The sequence below is a fragment of the Ipomoea nil genome, unplaced genomic scaffold (assembly GCF_001879475.1).
Source record: "Ipomoea nil cultivar Tokyo-kokei standard unplaced genomic scaffold, Asagao_1.1 scaffold0688, whole genome shotgun sequence".
In the NCBI taxonomy this organism is placed as follows: Eukaryota; Viridiplantae; Streptophyta; class Magnoliopsida; order Solanales; family Convolvulaceae; genus Ipomoea; species Ipomoea nil.
Window position 1 is genome coordinate 367,947 of NW_017617116.1, and position 19,914 is coordinate 387,860.

A 19,914-nucleotide genomic window follows, 5' to 3' on the forward strand; every position below is an offset into this window, starting at 1 on the left:
GTACCATTAAACCACATAGTCCTGATATGTACATTTAATAATTTGAAGACATGTAATATGTTAATTTCATGCAGATGTTAACTGCATAAACATATATATAATATATTAATTGTAGTACACACATATTTTGTTAATTATAGATACATATAATTTTTAATTTTTAATCTATAATATAAGGTTAACCATGCATGTGCATGGTATAAAAATTGTCCATGTGGTACATGTGCATTGGGGAGGGTAGCTCTAAACAATTGTCCACGCGGGACATGTGCGTTGGGGAGGGCAGCTTTAAATAGAGTTTTTTTCTTGTAACGATAATTCATACTCATCACCTCCACGTACATCAATGGCGACTCCCTCTTTTGCTTACACCTTCCTTTTCATATTCTTATTATGCCTTGTTTCAGTCACCTCATCGGAGAATCAAGAGACCTTTATCGTCTACATGTCGAAATCCAAGAAGCCCCATCTTTTCTCCACCCATCACGACTGGTATTCCTCCATCATCCGCCGCCTTTCTCCTCTCTCTCACCTCTTGTACACCTATGGTCGCGTCGCACACGGCTTTTCCGCTCGCCTCACGCCTTCCCAAGCGTCTCAACTGCGAAACATCCCCGGCGTCATCTCCGTCTTGCCGGATCAACCCCGCCGCCTCCACACCACTCACTCCCCTGAGTTTTTAGGCTTAGCTGAATCGTCTGGCGGCTTCTGGCCAAACTCTGGGTATGGAGATGATGTTATAGTGGGGGTTCTCGACACTGGGATCTGGCCGGAGAGGCGTAGCTTCTCCGACGAGGGTTTATCCCCCGTTCCCTCCAGCTGGAAGGGCGAGTGCGAGAATAGTACGGAGTTTCCGGCGAGTTTGTGTAATCGGAAAATCATCGGCGCTCGTGCTTTCTACAAAGGCTACGAAGCTGCTAAGGGGAGTCCGGTAGATGAATCGGTGGAATCGAAATCTCCGAGAGATACGCAAGGCCATGGAACACACACTGCCTCAACCGCCGCCGGCTCCATTGTCGCCGACGCGAGCCTTTTCGGATACGCGCGAGGGGAGGCCAGAGGCGTTGCGGTGAAAGCCAGAATAGCGGTTTACAAAATCTGTTGGAGCTTAGGCTGTTTCGATTCCGATATCCTCTCTGCGTTCGACCAAGCCGTGGAAGATGGCGTCCACGTGATTTCCCTCTCCGTTGGCTCCAATGGCTACGCGCCGCCGTACTTTAGTGACAGTATTGCGATCGGAGCTTTTGGTGCAATGGAGCACGGCGTTGTCGTCTCCTGCTCCGCCGGAAATTCCGGCCCCGGTCTAGCAACTGCCGTCAACGTCGCGCCGTGGATTCTAACCGTTGGTGCTTCCACCATTGATCGGACATTCCCGGCCGACGTGGTATTAGGAGATGGCAGGATCTTCACCGGCATGTCCTTGTACTCCGGTGAGCCGTTCTGCGATTATAAACTTCCGGTGGTCTACGGTGGCGATGCTAACAGCACTTACTGTTACTCCGGAGAACTCGACGCCACCAAAGTCGCCGGAAAGATCGTGTTCTGTGAGCCCGGAGGCAATCTCGACGTTGAGAAAGGATTTGCCGTAAGAGAAGCCGGCGGCGTGGGAATGATCGGTGCTGGGAGCTGGGGTGAACTCATTCTTGCAAACCCACATGTGATTCCGGCGGCAAACGTCGACGAAACGGACGGAAACAAAATCAAAGAATATATAAAATCCCACCCGTCGCCAACCGCCGCAATTGTATTCAGGGGAACAGTAATCGGAACCACCCCGTCGGCGCCCCGCGTAGCGTATTTCTCCAGCCGCGGCCCGAATCTCATAACATTGGAAATTTTGAAACCTGACGTGATTGCTCCGGGGGTTAACATCTTAGCGGGTTGGACCGGCGCAGAGAGCCCGTCGGGATCGGAGATGGACCGGAGACGGGTAGAATTTAACATTATCTCCGGCACGTCTATGTCGTGTCCCCACGTCAGCGGCTCGGCTGCCCTTCTTAGAAAAGCTCGTCCAACGTGGAGCCACGCCGCCATTAAATCTGCCCTCATGACAACTGCTTACACCGTCGACAATGCCGGAGATAATTTTATCGATCAAGCCAACGGCAATCAATCCACGGCGTATATTCACGGAGCCGGCCATGTTGACCCGAATAGAGCACTGGATCCGGGTTTGGTTTACGATCTGGGAGTGAGTGATTACGTGGCCTTCTTATGTACCATTGGATACGACCTAGATCAAATATCCTTGTTCGTAAAGGATCCCTCCACAGTGAATTGCACCCTGCAGAATCTGGGCACACCCGGGTCTCTAAACTACCCAGCATTTTCAGTTGTTTTTTCAGACCAAAACGAGGTAAAATACAAGAGATCAGTTAAAAATGTCGGGAGCGAAAAATGTGTTATTTATGAGGTCAAAGTGAATGCTCCCTTAGGGGTGTATGTAAGCGTATCACCAACAAAATTAGTGTTTGATGCGACAATCGATACGCTATCGTACGAAATAACTTTTACGAATGCTCACTCGGGGAGTTATGATAGCTCATACGGATCGATTGCTTGGGAAGATGGGGTGCACATTGTTAGTAGCCCAATAACCGTTCTTTGGCTAAATGAGATTCGATCTGCACTTTAAATGTGTATGCATGCAAAAATTGGGCTAGTATAACCCATGTATTGAAATAAATTAACTATACAAATTTTTGTGGACTATCTATTAATAAATGATGATGGTTATGCAAAATCATTTTTGTTTATTTCATATTATTTTCTTTAATTATTAACAGATAAATTTGTTACTTAAATTTAAGGTAAATAACAAAATCAAGTTCAAAATGTACATGTATAATAGTTATTACATGGATCATGTTCCACACGATACTTCAAGAGATACTTAAAATTTAACCTACAACCTACCTAAATTGAATTGTAGTATAATGAAAGTGGTTGATCAGGCCGGTAAAATATGTAAATTGCCCAAATTGCCTCTTCTACTTGAGTGAGACTTTGTATTACAACTAAATGGCATAAGAGCCATTCCAATATACTTGATTGACAAAAGAGAACTACAGAATTAGTACATTAGTATAAAAGCATAAAATTTAGAAGATGTGAAAGAGATTTGTGAAGATAGTTTCACTCAACCAAAGGATGAGAGTACTTTGACATATTGAAAGGGCATTATATTGCTTGTAGTTGCCAGGAAAAATTAAGATTATAGAGAAGTATTGTAGGAATAATATTTTATTATTTAATATGCATTTTATCAATAAGTTATTGTAAGGTTTACATGCTATTACAAGCTTGTAATTAATTGTTAGTGGCCTTTTATGTGGGGTTTCATGTCATTAGTTTTGTGTTCAGTAGGTAATAATGTGTTAATGGAGAGAGTTTTATTTTACAATAGTATTAAGTCTTAATATTCATAGTGGGGTAGAACGTTACTCATTATTTTTTTTTAGCATAAATGCCACATGCAAACTGTAATTTCTATATGTGTAAGAGTAAAGTATTGTGAGCCCTCCAACTGCTTTATCTTTTGAGTGAATTATATTATAGTGGTGCTTTATATCTTCTATTTGGATAAAAAGCATGAATTTGACCATGAAAACTAGGAATTCTAGGTGTCCCTTAATTATGATAGGAAGATTTTTCATTACTTTTTGCAGGTGCTAATGCTTATGTGAAGGAGAGAGGGAGAGAAGAAAGAAGAAAATGAGTTGTTACATTGCAAGAGAACAAGATTTTTGGAAGAAAAATGGGCCCCACTAAAAAAACGGTTGGTTCCTTTTGGTGCATGTGAAGCACACCAGAAGCGCCCAGTGGGGCGCGTGTACTCCACTTGCCTAGGGATGTCAACGGGGCGGGGTGGGGGCGGGGGACATACCCCCATCCCCGTCCCCGACTTTCTTCCCATTCCCCGTCCCCATCCCCATCCCCGCCGGGGAATGAAAAATTCCCCCCATCCCCATCCCCACGGGGATTATTCGGGGACGGGGAATCCCCACCCCGTTAACAAGTTATAAAAAAAATAAAAATTAAACATTAAAAAACATTTAAATAAATAACGCATATATATTCATCCCGAACTCAAAGTTGTATTCAATATTTTACAATTAAACATTTTATTTAAAAATATGCATGACATACAATGACAAGAATACTTCTAAAATTATATATATTGTATACAAAGTACTACATTTGTGTGTGTTGTGTGGCAATATATATATATATGTATCGGGGACGGGGCGGGGCGGGGAGAGTACTCCCCATCCCCGCCCCCGTCTCCGACGGGGAATTCAAAATTGCCCCCATCCCCATCCCCTATCCCCTATTTCTGTCCCGATCCCCGCTCCCGTAGGGGCGGGGAATAGGGTTCCCCGTCGAGTGTGGGTTCAATTGACATCCCTACACGTGCCCGCGAAGTGTGTTAACACAAGTTTTTCCATTTTTTTTTCTCTTAAAATTTGATTCTTTTTGTCTTTTTTTTTTCCTCTCTCAATCTTTCCTAGTTGTCATCTGAAAATTTGTGCAAAAATCAAGTCATTGGAGATGTTGTAACGTAATAAACTAATAATGCATAATTGAGTTAGATCGACTAGATATTGTATAATTAATTCAATTTAAAAAGAAAAAAAAAAAGAAAAGAAAAGGCCAAAAGGGAGGGAGAATTGTTTGTATTGAGGACCTACTGGTCATTTCGAAATTCAAATTGTCATCTCAAACTTCATCTTCCTTGAAAAGTTGCCTCTCGTGAGTCTCGTCTTTTCACTCAAACATCAGAAAACTGGTTAAACAGCCTCCCGTTGCGATTTGGAGGTTGAGAAGAACTTAGAAAATATGGTAATCTTCTTTGCTTTCATAATTGAACTTTATTATTATTATATTTTGGAAAATCAGTTCGGCCTATTTTCTATTTGCTGGTTTAGGGTTTACATAATTTTCGCTCACATTTATCGCAATTCGAAACTCGTAAATTCTGTCAGATTGCGTATTATGAGTTCTTGTAAACATCGATGCTATTTCTATGTATTTTGATGTATTTTCGTATGCTAATTCTGTTTGATGTTGGAGAAATTGCTGGGGAGTAAAAGATTTTTTTTTTTTTTTTTTTTTTTGTTTTTGTTTTTGTTTTGTTTTTTTTTGTTTTGTTTTTTTGTTTTGTTTTTTTGTTTTTTTTTTTTGTTTTTTTTGTTTTGTTGAAATCATGGTATTTAATGATACTTTTAAGAAGGTTTTCTAACCTAAAATTTTGAATAATGTTAAGACACGATATTCTGAATTTCCGATCACATTAGAACAATATTTGATTATAGTGTTTGATCTCTTATGTTTGTCAGGATGAGATAGAGTGTAATTTAAAAAGGCATCTGTCTTGTGTTCTGTTTTGGTTGCTTGCTTATAATGCTTTCTGCTTTAATTCTAATTTTTTTTTTTCTACTTATTTTGATGTAGCTTCATTGCTGTTAATTCTGTTTGGTAATCTAGAAGTTGGCTGGGATAAAAGCAAATGAAAAATATCAGAATTTCATGATCATGGTTTTAAATAGAGTCTTGACTTCATGGTTTTAAATAGAGTCTTAACTTCATGTTGTATACAATTTAGCAAAGTTTTCCGAAAAATACATAAACCAAAGTTTTCTTTTGTGAGGTTGAGATAGTGTATACTTAAGAGGCATTTCTCGTGTTCTATTCTAATGCTGTGATGTGAAGCTTGTTATTGTAAATTTAAGTTAATAACTTGAGCTCAGGCTTTACATATGTTCTGAGCTTCCCTTTTTACCATCTGTCACAACATTTAAGTTGAGTAGTGGACACCCGACATATAAAACTGAATTCATAAGTTAAATTGTTAACATATTGTCTCTCTTGTGATTTAGTGCAATGGATAGTTGGATACCTTGTATCATGGTTTACTGACACTATTAGTTGGAATGGAGCAGACTTCATTTGATTCGTGATCACTGTTTCAATAAAAGCTACATGAGCTATGATGAGTTTCACTAACAGAAACATTCCAGGTTACAATAAATTGTATTAGACTAGCTACAAAAATAGGGAATTCTTTTAATTTGTAACAGAAACATTATGGTTTAATTTGTAAAACTTGAGACAGTTCTAGATATTATCAGTAAAGTTCATTTTACTATGTAGCATTTTTCTGCCATTTCAACTTACAACTCTGCGTGCTTTTTGAGCCTTTATTAGCTTAATTACAGTTTCCTAATTGCAGTTTTCAGATTTATATGGTTGCTATATTGAAGCACTGCTGCTTTTGATGGATTAGTTGTTAACTTAGGATACTTGCCTTGCTTGCAGGATGGGCATGATGCAGACAGTTCAAAGCAAAGCACTGCCGATATGACTATCTTTGTAAGTTTTCCACAATAAACTGATAAACTTTTTATGTTTACTGGAATTAAGATTAAGGTTATTTCAACTTGAAAATTACCCTGCAAATGTTTATAAAGGCCATAAAATGAACAAGAGACTTAATCTAATGTTTGGAGTGTTATTAACTTAACATATGGGTTGCTATTATGAATCTATTTGCTGAGTGCGAGTAAGGATTGGGTGAGAGTATACACTTTTAAATTTGAAAAGTTGAGAACGCATCTAGATCATCTTGAGTTATACTTTCTAGATTGTATTTGCTTAGTGGAGAGTTTTATTTTACATTAGTATTGAGTCTTAATATTCATAGTGGGGTAGACCGTCACTCATTATTTTCTAGTATAGATGCCACATGCACACTGGAGTTTCAATGTGTGTAAGGGTAAAGTATTGTGAGTCCTCCAACTTCTTCCCTTTTGAGTGAATTATACTATAGTTGTGCTTTATAGTCATTATCTTCTATTTGAAAAAAAGCATGAATTTGACCATGAATGAAAACTTGGAATTCTAGGCACCCCTTACTCATAACTTAATAATCCCTAGCTCACCTAACTTGTTGGCTATCTTTAAAGTACTTGGTCTGTCTGGTGTTTTGATCACCGATAGATTCAGTTAAGCGGCTGATCCATTTTGCTAACTATTTCCCCTGTTTTTCTTTCATTAACCCTGACAGGTACAAAATCTTCTTCAGCAAATGGTAAGTCTGCACACCCACCCACCCAAGCATGCTTTTTTGCTATGCAGTTATTTCTATTATTTGGATGCTTGGCTGATTGCTTAATTCTATGACTGATTATATCCTTTCTGTTTCAGCAAACTAGGTTCCAGTCAATGTCAGAATCTATCATTTCAAAAAATATCCTTCTACTTCTTTCTTTTCTATGACATGCAGTAGTGAGCATAACTTTGTGTGATCAGTCATTGCATGTGTTTCCTTTAGTTCGCTATGCAAGATTGCTGCAAGTCATTATATTCATAACAAATTTAGGGTGTGTTTGGTACATGGGGTTAGACACAAGGAATGGGAATGAAAGTCATACACATTGTTTGGTTGACAACTTTTTAAAACACATGTATAAATTTGATTACTCCTATAATTATAAAACCCATTACCTAATACCTAATTTAAATCTGGTATAATTCCATTAATTCAACCTTATCCCTTCTCATTTCATTGCCTCCTCACTCACCTCTTCACACTTCATCGACTTCTTCACTGCATTGCCTACTCACTTCATCATCACTCTTAGGGGGTGTTTGGTTCAAGTTATTTCTATGTTTGGTTCATGTTATCCAAGTTCCCAAGGGAAATATAACATTCCCTAAGGAATGCAACATACCATCCACATAGGATTTTGAAAGGAATGTGATTCCCTCACAGTTCTTAAGTTATCTTAGATTACCATGGATATTTTACATAACCAAACATCAATGTCGGTAATCATTCCAATTCCAGTCTACTACCAAACACACCCTTAGTTTTGATTTTTAAGAATGTGAAAATGTATTTCTCTGCAGTTTTATAAAATTAATAATGCAATAACCATTGTTTTTTTGAAGATCTTGAGGATGTGTTTGGTTAATGGGTTAAACATTTGATTACCCTTATAATTAAAAGACACATTAACCAATTAAAATAAGGTATTGTTCCATTAATTTATCCTTATCCTTCCTCCTCATTTTGTCGCATCCTCACTTCATATTGGTGTTTTGGATGTCATATTAGGAATTTAGGATCAATTGCCTTGATTTTTTGTTTTTGTATTTTTAAAACCTTTTATTCCGATTATAGGGTCAAACATAACTAAACAATATATTGGTCATTATTACAATTCTGGTCTACAACCAAGCATGCAAAATACTTTAACCAACACACATTCTAATTCCATGTTGGAACCAAACACACACTGAGTGTCTTGGGAAAGCATAATAAAAAATTTGCCCTTTTGTTTCAATGATGGTACATATATAATGAATCCAGCATCTTTTTCCGTCATAATGACATTTGTGACCTGGGAGTAACTCATACTTGTATGTAAGCATGTTTAATCCTTGACAAAGTAGCACTTGATGAGATGGGCAACCGGATCGACGAACTGGAGCAGAGCATCAATGATCTGAGATCAGAAATGGGTCAAGAAGGGACTCCGTCGCCTTCAGCAGCATTGAAGGCAAAGGAAGAACCCAAGTCAGATGATGGTTCTGCATGAATGAATATGCACATTATGTTTCCTGGAATTGGAGGGTTTTGGTTTGGCCTGGATTCTAGATAACTATTTCCTTGTTTTGATACTTTCTGGAGTGCCATTTGATACTCAATGAGATGTATAATTTTATGTTAGTGTCGTGTGTTTTGAGAGTTGTACGCAAAGCTGTGATCTTGGTTTCTGAGTTACATTTTTTTATTTGATGAACATATGGGTGTGTTTAGTTCATGAGTTTATGCACCAGGAATTAGAATTAAAATGGTAGTTTGAATTAGTGTTTTTAAATTTTTATTTTGATTTGTTTTGGTTCATATTTGTGCGTTGGATGTTATTATATTATGATCAATTGCCTTATGTCTGACAATTTTATAGAGAGACACTTGGGGGGTGTTTGGTTCAGGTTATATAAGATAACCAAGGGAATGTGACATTCCAAAGCTCACATTCCGGTGTTTGGTTCATATTATCTCAGGGAATCACATTCCCTCCACATAGGATTTTGAAGGGAATGTGATTCCCTTCAAAATCTTAGGTAATCTAAGATAACCTTGGTTATGTTATATATATATATATATATATATATATATATATATATATATATATATATATATATTTGTAATTATATATATATATTTTTTTATTTTTATTATGTTATGTTAGTTTATAAAATAATTTTGTTTCTCAAGTTCAAGATTTTAGTTAATATTTTAAAATCATGTGATTATATATGATACCGTTATCTTATTTATTTATTTTAATTTTTAAATTTATTAAAATATATGAAAATATGTTAAGGATATGATAGTGTGTATAAAAGATAACCCTAAACCAAACATCATTATATTACATACCCCAATTTTAACCAAACATAGGAATCTAACATTTCCAGGAATCTAACATTTTCAGTAATCTAACATTCCCTAAGGTAATCTTACATTCCGTGAACCAAACGACCCCTTGATGCTATAAGTACAATTCCCTAATCCCTATGCTCAACTTAGGTTATATGTAATGAGTTCAACTACATAGACTTTTAAATCTTACTTTTTGATGTGGGTGACATTGATAAGTTACTTTTTTTTTTTTTTTATTTATTTATTTTTAAGGTGGGTCCCAATACAAATGTCTATATCAAGATTTTATGTGAGTAAAAGTTGGAAGCAAAAAATGGGAGTACAACTTAGAGCATCTCCAACAATTGTGATTTTTGAGGAGTTTTTAATTTGTAGGTGTGAGTAAGAAAGTAGGGGTGAGAAAAAAGTATGACAAAAAAAAAAAAAAAAACAGAAGCTTTTACGCGACCCTTGGGCGCGCAGGGTGCGCTGGACGCATGAACATGCGTGCCCTCTCTCCCCCACGCGGGCCCCACTTGTCAGTCTAAAAATTTCTCATCCTGTAAAGACCTTGCTCATTCTCTCTCCTCCACATCATCGATGTTTTCTCAAAAACCACACCATGCTCCATTGATGGGATGCTCTTATACATAGTATGTGCTCAACATGATATGTTAACGTCTTTGATTGGGATAAAACTTGAATCTGTGACATGCATGTCATTATTTTAACGATTGTGTTGGCCCGTCGTTGACGGTCCAAAAATCATAAAACCAAGAATAAAGCTAAACATTAATACAATATGTTAATGTTTAAATACAAACATGAACACGATTTTTAAATGAGGTAAATAAGTTAACATGATAAATATATTTAGTTAACCAATTTTGTGTCTACCCATAACATGATAACTCATTAGTATAACTTTTGTAAAATAAAATTTTTAATAATATTTTAAAAAATCTATAATTAAATCCAACAAAATAATAATGAGTTCCAATTCAAAAAAATAAAATAACATCTAAAAGTAATAATTTATTTTTTAATTTATTTATAAAAATATCACTATCTTTTTTTATAGTCTACAATTTATTATATGAGCTGTGAGCATAGTAGAAAGTTTGGGAAAAGAGTCAAATAGGCCCTCAAACTTTAACTTAAAAGTCAATTAGGCCCCTAAACTTTTTAAAGGTGCAATTACACTCATCAACAATTCATTTAAGTGCAATGAAGCCCAAAAATAAATTAATGACATGCTACCACAGGTCATTAGGGTTCAGGCCACCTCCCGGTGAATTTTCTGGCAAAAAAAAAAAGTGACCGACGAAATTTTCGACAAAAGAAGTGACCAGCGAAATTTTCGGCAAATTTAAGTCGGTTGCTGGTCATATTTTTTTGGTCTAAAAATTCGCCGAAAGGTGGCCTGAACCCTAATGACCTGTGATAGCACATGTCATTAATTTATTTTTGGACTTCATTGCACCTAAATGAATTGTTGATGGATGTAATTGCACCTTTAAAAAGTTTAGGGGCCTAATTGACTTTTAAGCTAAAGTTGCAGAGCCTATTGGATCCTTTCCCCTAGAAAATTTCAATTATTTGGTATAAAATTTGATATATTTAGCATTTTTTCCTTCTCGCTCCATATCTTTCCTTTAATTCCCCAATTTTAAGCATAAGCGTAGAGCGGAATTTCGAATCACCATCACTGCGCCCTGCCCGACTGCTTTGTGGAGCGATGGCGTCTACAAACAATGGAGACGTTCTAATGCTTGAGGCGCCGCCGGAGGCTCAGCCGGCATGGTCCAGTGGCTCGGAGCTAATAGATGCTTTGCCGTACATAGACGACGACTATGGTGACCCGAAAGTGAAAGCAGAGGTGGACCGTTTAGTCGAGGAAGAGATGCGCCGCAGCATAAAAAAGCCCTCCGACTTTCTCAAGGACCTTCCTCCTCTCCCCAAGAACAATTTTGAGGTACATGTATACACGTGAATATTTCTGCATATAAAAATAACTTCTAGGGTTTTTGAGCCGTAGATTTTCGATTTGCTCCTTTGATTTTGTTCTGCTTCTGGTTGAAATTTGCTGGTTTCTGAATGCTCTTCGCAGAATCATCCAATGCTTGCAAGGGAGTATGAACGGGTGAGAGCTGGGAAGCCTCCGGTGCAAATTGACACGTCAAGATATGGTATTGAAACGCCGCATAAACGGAATGATGAATCCGCATGGAAACAAGCTCTTCAGAAAGCTCAGCGCTTATTGCAGCATCAAGTAATTAGGTATTCTTCATAATTATGAGGCACTTGATAAATCTCCTTGTGCTACTTTGTAACCTTGTATGAGTAATAGTCATATATTTAGGGCACTGTAGCGAATTAAAATGACAAGTCAAAAGTCTTGAGAGCTTGAAAATTGGTGAATCAGATGCCGCAGCAAAACAATATGAGAAATGTGCTTTAGCAATCAACAGATGAGAAATTATTGGATGGCCAAAGTCTGCTTAAGAATTTTCTAAGATAACGAGTTAGAAAGAAATTAAAATTGGGGGTCTGTTGAGAGGAAAGATGTGCAGTGTGTGTTCCTAAGAGTTGTTGGTGTCAGTGTAGCTAAGTTTTGTCTATGTGAGAAACTGAGAATGCCTTGCCCTCAAAACATTTTTTTTTTGCTAGTGATATGCCAAATTTCTCCTCCAATCTGTTAATTAATTTTGGATTTTTCTGGCCTGGATATGATGCAGATCTCACTATGTTTTGTAGTCTTTTAACTATTTTTCCAATTAGAATTGTATGAACTAGGGCTATAGCTTAAGTTAAGCGTGTAAAACAAATGCACTAGGATGCTTGTGGTTTTGTCTCTCCACTCGCTTGCAGTTTTTCTTTTGTTCCCCTTCTATACGAATTGACTCATTGTGCCGATCTTTTACAAGAACTAAAGGGAACCTGCTATGTACAAAGTTCCTAACTATATACTGTATGTTTTTTTTTTTTTTTTTTTTTTTTTTTTTTTTTTTTTTTTAAATAAATATTTTAGGAAGTATCTTGGTCTTGGGGCTAATTTACTTGAGATGGATAACCTGAGTTAGTCAGTCGTATGTGGCAAATAATATGTCATTATTGAGCACTTGAATGTGCCACAATTTCATATGATTGTCTCTATCATCTACTCTTATTTTCATTAAGCAAGGGGTTTACATATTGTTTTTCTTATTGTTTATTACCCAAAAGTTAGTGTAATGTCCTTATCCTGCATGTACAAGGAACTCCTTTATACTACTGTGCTTGAATATCTTAATTTATATATTACTTTCTATGCTGCATTTTCTAAATTTATTGGTGCATCTCCCAAGGAGTTGCACAGTAGTTCTCATGTGATAATGTGTTACTGAGGCTGCTGTTAACTTAAGAATATAATTCTTGTTTTGCATTGTAAAGTTGAAAGTTCTATGATATGCTATTTACTAATATTTCTTAGATGTTTTTCTATCCTTTCATATGTCCATTGATTTATGTGCTTTCTAGCTATTATAATGTTCTCTCTGTGTATTTTATTTACATGAATGCTTCATATATAGGCTTGAAAATCTAGACGTAATGTTAAATCATGGTCCCGATGCTTGGAAGCTATACAACCAAAGTCTGGAGGCTTTTTTAGCCAGGTAAGGCTCACTGCTGTTTAAGATCTTTCTCCAAAGATAGCCTAGACTATTTTCTGATGCTCAATGTTGTACTGAGATGCTGCAGAAATGATTTACTCTTTATATACAAGTCACAAATGAAAATTTGGATGTTATGTTCACATTATAGACCTTTTCATATTGAGTTTGGGACTGAATCTTGAAATTCTGTTCCAGAATGCAGTCACAGGCTGTTAAGTTAAATGAAGAGATTGAAAGCGTAAATCGAGAAAGGAAATATCACCAGGTAACCATTTATGTCATAATAATATTTTTTCTTCCATTGAGCTCAATATGTTGGTCTTTTATGCATTCTTTGATGATTGATCAGCAAAACACTGCATACGAGCTGAATGCTTTGTCCACACAATGGAGTGAGCTATGTTTGAAAAATACAGAAATCCAAGCTGCATGTTATCAGATTGAAAATCAGATTGAAAGGCTGAAGGAGGAAGCTAAAGAGAGGTATTTGACCTTTTTTTTTTCCTGGGTTAGGAATTGTGGTACTGTGTTCTTCTGCTAGTATCATTGCTTAAGGTAATATGAGTTGCTAACATTTTTTCATCAGAGGCTGGGATCTGGAAAGTAAAATGGAGAATGGTTCATTGTTCTCTGCAGAAAAGTGAGTTGTGGTATGTGATTCAAATTACTTCCAGTTTTCAGCTTTAAATTTCTATTTTTATTTTAAAAAATTTTAAATGATGGCTTGCACTATTTTACATGATGGAAAGAAGAGAGAACAGATAATGTAGGCATGCTTTAGACTACACAATTTTTAGAAATAGTTGGAAAGAAGAATGTTTGGAGATGAAAGTGAAAAATCTGGAAAACAGAGAACAAAATGTCAAAAACCTAAGTTAAAGAAGATGCAGAAAATCAATAAGGCTCCCTGTTTCTTTGCTCTTGATCAATGAGATCCCTACATTTTGGCTAATAGAATGTCTGGTATTTTGTTTCCCCGCTTCTTTGAACCTCCATCAGAGTGTTGGCCTAGTTCTCGTCAAGATTATGCTACTGCTGGATGTTATGCCTGGATGAGACCAGAAACGAGCAGCAGCAGCAGCAGCAGCAGCAGCCTCCGGCTTTCAGTTCGGTTGAAGTGGCTAGGGTTTCTTTGAAGTCCCTCTCATCTTTTAACAGATAGGTTGAAGATTTCTGAAACATTTCAGTTGACATTTGACAGATATTTCATAATGTGTAACAGTATGTTCATTTTAATCCCGGCCCAACCTCCTTTTTCCTTTTGCAGGAATTGAATTGAATTACAATTCTAATCCTTCAGTTCAAAGTTTTCTGTAATATTAAGTGTGATTCCAATGCACCACCTAACTATATCCATTTGGTATTGAGTCATTGGTGAAAACTATTCACATCAATTTTACATAGAGTTCTACTACATATTGTTGAGCATATAATATATAAACATTTACATATTGTTGAGCATATATAATCTATATCTATATATATATATATAAAAAAGTAAAATCCTCCTAGCCAAGTTTTCCCCCCAAAACTTAAGGGCATTTATGTAATCTAATAATAATAATAATAATAATAATAATAATGTTATTACCTTTTTTATACGCAGTCTTATTATCAAATATATTAGGAATAATTATATTAGTAATATTTTATTAATTAAATAATTAGAGATAAATAACCGGAAGAACAATGCAGTTATACAATATGTAGTAACTAAGGTAATTATTGTTAATTAAGCTAATTAGTGTGTAGTATTTTATTTATATATAAAAGCTATACTTATACATAATGTGTATATATATGGAATGCCGTGTATTGTTGGGCAGAAAATAAATAATTGGAAGATTTTACCTTTTTTAATATATCTTACCATTTTATAATTTCAATACTAAGCTTTTTTGATCTCATCTATTGTGTATAAATACAACTTATATGACCATAGACAACTCATCAATTTCACAATCTCAACTAAGGTTAATTATTTCATTGACTTTTGCTAATTATCTTGTGATCTTCCACAGTTGAGGTTGATACGTATTTTGCACGGGTGAGGTTTTCATTATCTTAGTTTCTTTTTTCTTTCTTTCTTTTTGTGTTTTGTTTTGTTTTGTTTTGTTTTGTTTTTGTTTTTTGTTTTTTTGTTTTTTTGTATTTTTTGATTTTTAAACAAGAAAACAGATTCGTAAGAAAAAATATTGATATATTCTTTTTTTTTTTTTAATTTATTTTTGTGGAGAAGATACAGATCTATAAAGATTGATCGGGAAGTGATAGATTTCCTTGCTCATCAAGTGGATAAAGTTTGAAGAGGGACGAATTCTGTATATATGTAAACAGATACAAAGGGAAGCATGATAAGAATACACTAAAAACGAAAATAATATTCAAAGCATTTTTTTATATTATATTCATATATATATATATATATATATATATATATATATATATATATATATATATATACACACACACACATTATTTGGAATGCATATGGTGACATTTTTCGTGGGATAGCATTGAGAGGTTGAAAGACAGAAATTTTATTGAATCTTGGAAGATGAATGTGATCTTTGCCCAATCAGCCCAGGTGAATGATTCAATGGCTTTCTCTCTTCTATTTGCTTTAATTTTTGGGGAAAACTGTACCCTCTTTTTTTTTTTTTTTTTTTTTCTTGAATTTTTTGAATAAGTGGGGATTTCTTGAATTTGTTTATATTGGATGGATTATGTTAATTTATATTTGAAAGTGAGATTTATTGCTCATAGAATGTGAATTAATGAGCAAATTGAGTGAACACTGAGTTTTGTATTCTATACTCTTTCATTATTGTCAAGGTCTTTTAGTGGCTGAAATATCAGATTAGGTTTTTAAAAATTGTTTGATAGAGTTATAAAGATTGAATCTTTTGACTTTGGTTAGTTTTAGTTCTCTATTCTTGCAAAAGTGAGCATATTCTTGTGAGTAGTAGAGATGTATGATTAGGTGTGGTTGTGTTAATGTAAAGGGTATTTGGGTGTTGAAAGGGCTGAAATAAAAACCAGATTTTGTTGGGAGTGTTTGAGAAAATGAAGATGATTTTGAGGTCAATAAGGTGATTTAGTTCAAGTGTTTGATATAGAAATCATAATTTTTATGAATTTCTGGCACAAAGGAAGCTTTGGGTTGATTCAAGACATCGGTGTTTGAATAAACTATATAGCAAACCCGGGATTAGTATGTGCAAACACCCATCTTCTATGGTATCCTGAGATTGGATCATGAGTGTGGCTGGAGTTGGTAATAGAAGTGGCGTTGTGGAAAAATACAAAAGGATCTATAATTTACTTATAATATTAGGAATAAAAAAAGGAAAAATGGAAAAGATTCCATAATTCACTTAATAGTAATAATAACATGGTTTAAAGTAAAAAAGGAAAATGGAATCTCATTTGTAAGTCAATAATAAGAGCCATCTATGCACAAGTGTCATCTATTACACTATTATTAAAAACAAAAAGGATCTATAATTTACTTATAATATTAGGAGTAAAAAAGAAAATATGAAAATGATTCCCTAATTCACTTAATTTATAATAATAACAAGATTTGCAGTAAAAAGAGAAAATCGAGTTTGATAAGTAAGTCAATAATATTAATTAATTAATAATAATAATAATAATAACAATAATAATGATAAATGAAAAAATACAAAAGGATCTATAATTTACTTATAATGTTAAGAGTAAAAAGGACAAATGGAAAAGGATCCATAATCTATTTAATAATAATAATAATAATAACAAGGTTTGTAGTAAAAAAAATGAAATATGATATGTAACTCAATAATAATAATAATAAATAAATAAATAAATTAATACAAAAGGATCTATAATTTACCTATAATATTATTAGTAATTTCACTTAATAATAATAATAATAACATGGTTTGTGGTAAAAAAGTAAAATAAAAAAATAAAAAAATAAAAAGGAAAATAGAATCTGATATAAGTCAATAATAATAATAATAATAATAATAATAATCTATATCTCTATCTATATCTATATCTGTATATATACTTCTATACTATCTTTTTTTTTTTTTTGAAAGGTTCTATACTATATATACTATAATTAAAAACAAAATTATATTTATTTGATTTCCTACCCAAACAAATGAAACAATAATAAATAATAAAGGTAAATTAAAAATGGAATGGACATGTAATGACCTCTCCTATGTGGGAGGTTATGAGATTCAGACTCAGTGGAGGCCTTGTTGACTTTTTGTGCTTTTCATTAGGTTGAGAAAGTATCTTTGAACAGATACTACAATGTAGAGTCAGTAGCATTCAAAAAAAAAAAAACATATGGAATGGACGTAAAACAAAAAGAAATGAATATTAATAATTGACTGGAAATTTAAAATAGAAAACGAAACAGAAATTAAAATTAAAAATAGAAAAGGAAACATAAATTAAGAAATGAATATTAATAATTGATTGAAAAAAAAAAAGATCCATAATTGACTAAAATGGAAAAGGAAATGGTCAGATCATTGCATTTTGATATTATATAGTATAATACATCAAATCACAATTATGTCATAAATCTTTCACAATTTTAAACAATGGAATGAATATTAAAAATGGAACGGAAATATTTTAATAATAATATTCTACATCATCAAGTAAAGGTAAATTGAAAATGAAAAGGAAATAATTCAATAATAATATTCTACATCATCAATAGTAAATGCATATTTTAAGCAATAGTAAAGGTAAATTAAAAATACCAAGGACCTTGTGGTCCATTGGTATCAGGTTGCTCCTCTATCTGGGAGTTCTAGAGTTTGAGCCTTGGTGTAGGTGTAAATTGTATATGTGGGTATCCCCTTCAGAAATATTTCTATAATAATATTCTAGATCATCAATTAAAAATGGAATGAAGATGGGGTAAAAATATCACTGCGTCTAATATTCTAATGGACTAATTCACTGAAAATAAAAAAGAATAATTGATTGAAAAAGAATAGTTGAATGCAAATAAAAAAATGATTCATAATTGACTAATATGAAAAAATAAATGCTTAGATCATTGCATTTTAATTAAAAATGGAATGGAAACTAAAATTGTACAAAAATATTTCAATAATAATACTATACATCATAAATAGTAAATGTATATTTTAAACAATAGTAAAAGTAAATTAAAAATGGAACGGAAATCTATATTCTATATTCTATTCTATATATAATTAAAAGTAAAATCCTGCTAGCCAAATTACCCCCAAAATATAGGGGCATTTTTGTAATATCATCCATTATTTATATATAGATATTATATACAATTAATAATATTTAATATATATATATGGGCAGGAAAATATTATTATACTAGAAAATTAAGAATTTATGCATAGTGCATATATAAATTACACAGAATTTATAAAACTAATCAAATGTTGATGTTAATAATAATAATAATAATAAGAATTTTAAAGTCAGAATTATAAATTTGGTATTAGGGTAATAATATATATATATATATATATATATATATATATATATATATATATATATATATATATATAAAATCATCCTATTTCATTTTTCCTGTCCAAACTTTTGTAGTAAAGCTTATTTGGTATGTAAATGTCAAATGGAAATTAAATAAAATCTATTAATTGGTAATATTGCATAATTAGTACTATTATGTATGGTATTATATTCTATAATATAATTGATAATATTATTGTTGAAGTATAATAAAAACCCTATGTAATAATGTAATAATAATAAAATTAAATTACAATTAAAATTAAAATAATAACAATAACAATAATAACAACAACAACTAATCAATAATAATAATAATAACAATAATAATAATAATCCAAACAAAACGATATATAAAATAAAATTAAAATTAAAAAATAAGAAGAAGACAAAAGTGAGCCGCTGGCTCCTTTGTAAATAATGTGGTATCATTTTGATCTCACATTAAAATTGTCTGGAAAGATGAGCTTTTGAGCTCCTCTATATAAATTGCTCCTCTTACAAACATAATTATTTGGCCATCAATGTGGGCAAGTATTGGTAAGTCCAAAGTCTTTTCTTTTTTTTTTTTTTTTTTTTTTTTTAAGAAGTAAAGGAAAATTAAAAATGGAAAGAAAATATTTCAATTATAATATTTTACATCATCAAATAGTAAAGGCATATTTCCAAAAATAGTAAAGGTAAATTAAAAATGAAACGAAAATATTTCATTAATAATATTCTACATCATTAAATTAAAATGGAACGAAAATTAGGTAAAAATATAACTGCATCTATATTCTAATTAACTAATTTATTGAAAATTAAAAAGAATAATTGACTGAAAATGAATCTAATATTACTAATTGACTGAAAATATAAAAGAAAATGAATATTAATAATTGACTGCAAAAGGATCCATAATTGACTAAAAAAAAAAAAGAAATGGTCAGATCATTGCATGTTAATTAAAAATGGAATGGAAATTAGAAATTGGAGGAAAATATTTCAATACTAATATTCTACATTATCAATAGTAAATGCATATTTTAAATAATAGCAGTGGCGGAGCCAAGATTTTTTGTCAGTGGGGGCAGAACATTACAAAAAAAAAAAAATAGTTTTAAAAAAATGAAACACTTAAAGAAGTATAATTATAAATATTTTTGGATATATAAGTAAAAAATAAAACATATCAAAACTTTATAAAAATATTTATAATAAAATATGAAACATAATTAATTTGATGAATTAATTAGAATAGAAAATAAATTATAAAGTACACATCTCATTTTATATATATGAAATTGT

The 19,914-nt window shown here is 33.1% G+C and overlaps 3 protein-coding genes across 3 annotated transcripts; all 3 read left to right on the forward strand.

Annotated features, from left to right (window-relative positions):
- The first annotated feature begins 346 nt into the window (after window positions 1-346).
- LOC109176242 (subtilisin-like protease SBT1.4) lies at window positions 347-2,674 on the forward strand. The gene has a single exon (XM_019325700.1). It carries the CDS (start codon window positions 347-349, stop codon window positions 2,633-2,635), a length of 2,289 nt encoding a protein of 762 aa, XP_019181245.1. The 3' UTR covers window positions 2,636-2,674.
- Window positions 2,675-4,635: 1,961 nt separating this feature from the next.
- LOC109176243 (heat shock factor-binding protein 1-like) lies at window positions 4,636-8,828 on the forward strand. Its single transcript, XM_019325701.1, has 5 exons — window positions 4,636-4,842; window positions 6,319-6,372; window positions 7,067-7,090; window positions 7,207-7,249; window positions 8,461-8,828. The coding sequence occupies exons 1-5, from the start codon at window positions 4,840-4,842 to the stop codon at window positions 8,601-8,603; spliced, it is 267 nt and encodes an 88-aa protein (XP_019181246.1). The 5' UTR covers window positions 4,636-4,839; the 3' UTR covers window positions 8,604-8,828.
- Window positions 8,829-11,061: 2,233 nt separating this feature from the next.
- Window positions 11,062-14,442, forward strand: LOC109176173 (pre-mRNA-splicing factor SPF27 homolog). The gene is made up of 7 exons (XM_019325616.1): window positions 11,062-11,408; window positions 11,544-11,713; window positions 13,006-13,089; window positions 13,285-13,354; window positions 13,439-13,572; window positions 13,676-13,739; window positions 14,089-14,442. Exons 1-6 carry the CDS (start codon window positions 11,172-11,174, stop codon window positions 13,731-13,733), a joined length of 753 nt encoding a protein of 250 aa, XP_019181161.1. The 5' UTR covers window positions 11,062-11,171; the 3' UTR covers window positions 13,734-13,739; window positions 14,089-14,442.
- Window positions 14,443-19,914: the final 5,472 nt, after the last annotated feature.

Coding starts and splice junctions, on each gene's coding strand:
- LOC109176242 (XM_019325700.1), top strand. CDS start 347: ATGGCGACTCCCTCTTTTGCTTACACCTTCCTTTTCATATTCTTATTA.
- LOC109176243 (XM_019325701.1), top strand. Junction 7,091..7,206: donor AAAATCTTCTTCAGCAAATG/GTAAGTCTGCAC, acceptor TTTCTGTTTCAG/CAAACTAGGTTCCAGTCAAT. Junction 7,250..8,460: donor AGAATCTATCATTTCAAAAA/ATATCCTTCTAC, acceptor ACAAAGTAGCAC/TTGATGAGATGGGCAACCGG.
- LOC109176173 (XM_019325616.1), top strand. CDS start 11,172: ATGGCGTCTACAAACAATGGAGACGTTCTAATGCTTGAGGCGCCGCCG. Junction 11,714..13,005: donor TTGCAGCATCAAGTAATTAG/GTATTCTTCATA, acceptor CTTCATATATAG/GCTTGAAAATCTAGACGTAA. Junction 13,355..13,438: donor GAGAAAGGAAATATCACCAG/GTAACCATTTAT, acceptor ATGATTGATCAG/CAAAACACTGCATACGAGCT.